Source organism: Triticum aestivum, chromosome 3D, assembly GCF_018294505.1.
Source record: "Triticum aestivum cultivar Chinese Spring chromosome 3D, IWGSC CS RefSeq v2.1, whole genome shotgun sequence".
NCBI classification, from domain to species: Eukaryota; Viridiplantae; Streptophyta; class Magnoliopsida; order Poales; family Poaceae; genus Triticum; species Triticum aestivum.
The window spans coordinates 254,982,289-254,989,239 of record NC_057802.1 but is presented as its reverse complement, the minus strand read 5'-3'; the positions used below and the strand labels follow the sequence as shown (position 1 = coordinate 254,989,239).

General features: G+C 44.5%; 1 protein-coding gene across 5 annotated transcripts; it reads left to right on the top strand.

Annotated features, from left to right (window-relative positions):
- Positions 1-286: 286 nt before the first annotated feature.
- On the top strand, positions 287-6,558 carry LOC123078338 (pistil-specific extensin-like protein). Of its 5 annotated transcripts, none has more exons than XM_044500810.1 (7): positions 287-853; positions 969-1,043; positions 1,489-1,551; positions 3,319-4,283; positions 4,381-4,471; positions 5,022-5,940; positions 6,263-6,558. In XM_044500810.1, the coding sequence occupies exons 4-6, from the start codon at positions 3,491-3,493 to the stop codon at positions 5,095-5,097; spliced, it is 960 nt and encodes a 319-aa protein (XP_044356745.1). In that variant the 5' UTR covers positions 287-853; positions 969-1,043; positions 1,489-1,551; positions 3,319-3,490; the 3' UTR covers positions 5,098-5,940; positions 6,263-6,558. The 5 variants fall into 5 exon arrangements, with proteins under 5 accessions (XP_044356745.1, XP_044356744.1, XP_044356743.1 ...); XM_044500809.1 differs by lacking the exon at positions 969-1,043 and having other exon boundaries at positions 288-853; positions 5,022-5,687; positions 5,898-5,940; XM_044500808.1 differs by lacking the exon at positions 969-1,043 and having other exon boundaries at positions 288-853; positions 5,022-5,820; positions 5,898-5,940.
- The last annotated feature ends 393 nt before the right edge of the window (positions 6,559-6,951 follow it).

The window sequence follows — 6,951 nt, the reverse complement described above, 5'->3', positions numbered from 1 at the left end:
CAATGCACGAAACATAATCAACAATAAAAATATCTATTTTAAATTTTAACTTCCATAGAATTTAATGTCCACAAACCACAAGATGACATGTATGATTACGGGATTTTATATATTCAATTATTTACAAATAGTTTTACAAGATTTTCAAAATCGTCAAATGATGACGACTGCAAATTTCTGTGTGAAATCCTTGTGACAAGACCTGATGATAAAAAAAATCAGACCTTCTCTAAAAAAAATCAGAACACAGTTGTATTGGACACACCCGTAAAAATAATTGAACAAACCTGTTCACTCTCAGTCTCTCCAGTCTCCGCCGCCCACGCGAGGTACGCCCAATTCTCCATGCCATTCCCCATTCCCCTGCTCGCCAGCTCCCCCTTTCCATCTCATAGGCCGCCCCTCCCCTTCGTCCCTAGAGGCGGCGCGAGGTCCGCACGCCCCTTCTCGTTGATCCGGTCCCCGAAGTCCCCGAGGAGGCACTCGAGCTCGGCATGGTCGTGAGCGACCCAGCGCAAGAGGCCGTCCGAGACGCGGTGGCGCAGGATTCGTCTCATCCGCATCCGCTGCCGTGGCCATCCCGCGTTGGCGTTGCCTGAGCACGGAGCAGGCCCCGACGCCTCACCAGCTCCGTGGTCCGGGCACTTTGCTTTCACCGGCGAGCTGCCCGTGCCTGCCCCCAGATGCGCGTCTGCCCGCGGAGGGGGAAGAGTCGAACAAGCAAGCGCTGGTAGGGGAGGAGACGGAGAGGAGGTGGAATGGGGTTCTGGCGGTGGGGATCACCGCAGGCGTCGCGCTCATCGTCGCCTTTGCCTGCTGCAAGAACTCCTGCTCCGCGCGCCAGTGGCAGCTGGTAAGCCCACGCGTAACTGCAAAATTTCAGAATTTGGTTCTACTAACTATAATACTTCTTACTATGAGTTATAGTATCTGGTTGTACTAACTAAATTTCTTCTTATGGGGTGTAGTGACCGGCAGCCAGTAACTTAGTTGGTTACAGAGGGAGTACAAAATTGCAGATATAGCTTAACTCAACTGATAGTGTAATATCTCATCCTATGAGTAGCAGCAATTATATCTTTTGTTATGAATATAGACCAGATTTAAGATCTGATGCTTATATTACTATTAAGCATATGTAATGAACTCTTTCTCCATGTTGTCGGTACTGTAAACTCTTTTCTCCGTGTTGTTCCTATTTTACCTTTTTCGTAGCAAGATACAGTGGTACATACAAAGTCTGAACTGAAATGGACAGTTGTAGTTCTCATTGCAGAGTGGTACTCCCTCTGTAAAGAAATATAGGACGCTCTTATATTTCTTTATGGGAGGAGTATTTGTTTGCTTTACATTGTCGAAAAAAGAACTGTTTGCTTTACAAGGTTTTAGGTTTCCTTTTAGGTGTTGTTGTCAAAATTATAGCTTAATCTGTTGATGGATCTAGTGTATTGAAGTATGATAGGGATCTATGGTATTTCTCCTCTGCAGGGACCAAGGGATATGTGAAATTGACAAGGAAAAGAAAACTTCAGAAGTGAACACCTCTGATAGGTATTATTTTTATTTCACTATTACTAAGGTGTCGCCTGATAGCTACATCTCTTCCATACATACATATATGGTTATTTCAGTCAGGTGCTCTATCTGTTTTTTAAAGTCAGTGCCCGTCAATACTTTCTTTCGCTAATCAAGTTTTCATCTGATAGATCTAAATAGATGGAAACATACGTTTTCATTCATAAACAATAAGGATTTAGATTAATATTGAACATCATACATGTATAGAAATCAGAGGCTTGGCTTCCTTGTGGTGCAGAATATCTGCTAAATTTTCGGTCGTGTCATCCAGGGGCCCAACATATGGCATGCAATGATTCCAACCAGTCTCCCTACGTGGGAAGAATAGTGGTTATGACAATGGGTCGTCGCACCCCTAGTATGATCTAATATATAGGGGCCAGTCTCCCTTTTTTCCATGCACGACAACACTGTCAAAGTAATTTTGTGGGCGCTCCCTTCAACCCATATTTCTACCACTTGAGAAGTCGTTCTGGCATTGTACCTTCGTCGATCCAAGTTGATATCCGTGTCTAGTGAGATTTTGTACTCATGTAGATTCGGTACAGACTCAAGGCTCTTGAAAGCTTGCGCATAAGGGTTACACTCTAGTATTTGCAGAATCTTCTGTATGGGGTCAATATTAAGATCTGGAGACCTATTAGCCATGTGAACCAAATCCTGATCTGTATCATAAAATGTACACTTGAGGGTGCTAAAATGGAAATTACACTATGGACATACCTTGATCCACAAATATTCTACCTTCTTCATCAGGTTCATGGTATGCAGCTTCTCCATTATGCAATGGCTCCAAGCAGTCTAGTAGGCAATATATTTACCAATCATAAATGCAGGAAATTTATAAATGAAGACCTTCATACGTGAAGATTAATTATATATAATGTATTGTACCTTCTAAATTGGTTTGCTCAACAATGGGCTCAAACATTCCATATGGATCATCTGTCTGGTCGTTGCCCACTATGGAAATTCATAAGATCGGTAAAAGTAATTAGCAAATTTGTAGTGTTTTGAGTACCATGCGGAGACGGTTCGACAAGGACTCTTGTATCATTATCCGGCATATTTTCAAGTTGATTTGAGCCGGTAAAAGGATCCATACCTGAACAAAGGAAAGAGAACCCAGACTTATGGTCAAATAAACATTGTTGACACATTTGCATCATAATTAAATCGACGAACTAACCTGCATCTTCAATGGTGTAATCTGGGTCACGTATTCTGCTGAGTTGGGGTACCTTAACCCCTGAAATTTGGATGTGAGGGCCCGCATTCATAGTAAATTTTATCCACAAGTTAGCACATGAGCAACAACAAAAACAGTAGGCACAAATTAGGAATTGGTTGATGATACTCACCCAATGTTTGGTTGTTGCTTAAATCCTGCTCCTTCATGTGAATATTCATGTCATTAAATTGTTACAAGCATGGATATTGTGCATATAATCATGAACATCAACATGAGACGTTTGTTTTGATATTACTGACAGGCAGATAAGCAATATCTGTTTCATCTCTGTAAACATACCACATTGTCCTTTTTATTGATATTGTGTTTCAGCAGAGTTGTACACTATGCACAAGTCACTGTTGTAAATTCTGAAAGCCAACTTTTTCCCGATACCAGGAGCAGGAGATAGGGTGCATGGTATATAGTTAGAAAAACAGATAAGGTGCAACGGCTTATTATTTAGAACTCTATTCTCAAACATCTAATCATGAGAAATGTTGCAACAGATGGGAAGAAGTCGAACCTGAAGAAGTGCACTGAAGAATCGCAGCTGCGTGTGGCCGGTTGGTTCAGGGGACGCGGCGGGCGCCTGTGCAGGGCGGCCGCGGACGCGGGCGCGGCGGCAAGACCGGGGTCGGGGTAGGCTCTATCTCTCCTGGGCACTGGCTACAATCGGCAATGGCGATCATGCACGGAGGCGACGGAGCGGTGCGGCGAGGTCGCCGTGCAAGCAGGAGACGCTGTTGGTGGGCGGCGTCTGACACCAGGTCGCCATCGTGCCAGACGGTGAGATCGAGGTCAAGGGCGTGGAGTTGCCTTAGAGCAAGTATAATAAGGCTGACTCAGCTGGCTATAAGCCCTTCCACGTCAGCCAAATCACATCTGGAGGGGAGAGAAAGAGGGAGAGAGAAGCGAACGGGCGCTTCGTCAAGCGCCGGGCTGCAGCACAAGATACGAGAGCTTTGCGCCCGCTTGCAGCCCGTGGCGAGCGCTAGAGCCGGCGCTCTCGATCCCCTGCGCCTCTCCCGCCTCCCGCGCTTCTCCTTCCTCCTTCGCGCGCGAAAATCAGCCCGTGCCGTCGCCCCAAATAGCTTCCTCGCGCCAAATCAAGCCTTCCAAATTTCCCCAAATCGGCACCTCTCCCGAACCCTAGAACTGTCGCCGGCGCACATCAAGGAGATGGGTCAGCAGTCCAAACGGACGCGCGCGCCGGCACCTCGTGAAGCCCCTCCACCAGCGCCTCTGCTCACCCCGCCGCCAGCGCATCTCCTGGTCCCGCCGCCGGCGCATCTGCTGGTCCCGCCACCGGCGCATCTGCTGGTCTCGCCGGCGCCTAAGTCCACCCCGCCGCCGGGGATCCCGCCGGCCTTCCCTTCAAAGCAGAGAACAAGCACTTGGATCCCCACAAGACCACAAGAGTCTCTGGCGGCTAGTCTGCAGCAACCAAGTGAATCGGGTCCTACGGCTCAAGGTCCTTGCTGGGCACCGCCTGCTTGCATCGGTGACTCTACATCACCTTGGTACATGGCTGGCAATATGGACTACTCTGATCCACAAGTCGGCTCAAGGTCCTTGCTGGGCACCGCCTGCTTGCATCGGTGACTCTACATCACCTTGGTACATGGCTGGCAATATGGACTACTCTGATCCACAAGTATGGTATGAATTTTCTCCATTGCTTAACTCTGAATCGTGGCGTCATTTCTTAGAGCTGCTGACACACTTGTATGATATGCTAGTTAGATGATACAACATCAGAAATCTATCTACTACTCTACTGTCTATTTTCAGAGTTCATTTTTAGTAGCTTAGTAATGATAGAAAAAGAAAAGTTTCTTCTGCTAGATGATCTTTCTTTGATGTACAGGAGCATGTGACTTCTCGTTTGCTGAATCTTGGATTGCAGTGTAGTGTAACTTTTCAGTTTCCACATGATAGTGTGTATGATATATGACTGCATAAACTATTTTTCCTTTAAATAGTTGCTGTGATCAATTCAGATTTTTCCTTTAAATAGTTGCTGTGATCAATTCAGATTTTTCCTTTAAATAGTTGTTGTGATCAATTCAGATTATTTTTCCTTTAAATAGTTGCTGTGATCAACTAGTATGCATCTCAAATGTATTGTATTCAGATTTTACAAATTTGAGTATATACTTGCATGTAGTTCGGTGTTGATCGCTCTTCGTTTCTTTATGTCGTTGAGCAGGGGAGTGGATTCTCACCCACCTGGTGGTTACCTTAGTTACTTTCAGAACACGGCATTGATTGCTAGGAAGTATTGATTGCATGCATTGGCGATGGGAGAAGTGTCCTCTTGCATGGAGGGGGCAATTCACCCGCGGCGATTATGGAGTACCAACGATGATCCTAGAAGCCGTTGCTTCCCAGGACCTTCGTATTTGGCATGCTTTTTTTGGAGTTGCTGGGTCAAATAATGATCTGAATGTGCTCAATCAATCCCCACTGTTTTTTGATGCATTGAAAGGAGAAGCCCCTCAAGTCCAATTTTCTGTCAATGGGAATGAGTATACCACAGGTTACTACCTTGCTGATGGTATATACCCAGAATGGGCTGCCTTCATGAAGACTATACCACTTCCCCAAATAGAGAAGCACAAGTTGTTTGCCCAGAAGCAAGAAGGGGCAAGGAAAGATGTCGAGCGCGCTTTTGGGGTATTACAGTTCCGTTTTACCATTGTCCGTCGGCCTGCACGTCTATGGAAGAGAAAGAGTGTTGGAAGGATCATGAGGGCTTGTGTGATTCTCCACAATATGATAATCGAAGATGAGAGAGAGCAGGCAAAAATTCATATTGACTTGAATGAGATTCCGGGGGCTTCATTTGCTCTACCTCCCGAAGTGAATGTTGGTGGTAATCTATGTTTCGCAGATGTGTTGCGTAGAAAAGCTACTATTCGTGCTCGTCCACAGCATGCCCAACTTAAAAGTGATTTAGTCGAGCATATCTGGCATAAGTTTCAAAACAGCCATCATAATTAATCATGGTGGAATATTGATATCTGCATGTTCATATTCCTTTTTTTACTGTAACCTTGATATCTTACATGCATTTTTATTTCAGGAGTGAGCTGTGATGTGGTGATTGCGGCAGCTGTTACTTATAGGTATGCTTTCTCTGATCTTAAATTGTTCTTTTCGTTAACCAAATAGTTCTGTACTCTATAGTTTAGTCCGTGTGAATGTATTAGTGCTCAAGAAAATTTATTTGATCTGCCAACATGCTTGTATAGAGAGTGAGGTCTTCTTTATAGCTTGTTCCTCTTCCTATTGTTACAGTATTTGTTTTTACTGAACCTGTGTAGCTATACAGGATTTATAGATGTGATTTTCTCCATCATTACTACTCAGTGTTACTTCTTGATGTCACATGCTGTAAGTTAGCATTGGCTAAATTTTTAAGCTTGACCCGGTTCCTTTTCCATACAGTGGTTGAAGGTTATTGATGCAAATGAGTGGTTGCTCCTTTCCAGTGAAGTACCCTCCATGCTTTGTGACTTTTGTCATCGTCCAGATCAAAACTATGATTGTTGCTTGTGGTCGTGAACGGCTTGTTTGCCGGAGATGTTATCTATTATGTTTGCTGAATGCTTTCTTAAAGACTTATGTAATCTTAAGTAATTACTCATGATGCTATGGAGTAGTATGATGCTGTGTGACATGTTTGGAGTACTATGATGCTGTATGACATATGTTTGTTGCCTAAATGCCAGTCAGTCTTCCTATTTCCTGGTTGCATGGATGGCATGTATATGTATGCTCTTTGAAATGACCACAAAGATGTTGTTTACTATAGATCACAGCAGATCATATGCACCTGCAAGCAATAAATACTTCATATTAAATGGAGCCATGCTAATAGCCAGCCAAAACGCCAGACTACTATATGAGAGAAGGCTTTATGATGACATGGCATTGCTATATAGCCAGCAGCCGGCTGTGCTATTATCTTTGCTTTTAGTTTGCGATCATATTTCCATGATTGTAGGGGCCGCGAGACTGGTAGTTCCAATACAAGGGCGTGGAGTTGCCTTAGTTTGCGGACTGGTAGTTCCAATACCCCTCTCGCTTCACGGTTAGTCATTGGAAATTGCTACATGCACACCATAGAGGTATTG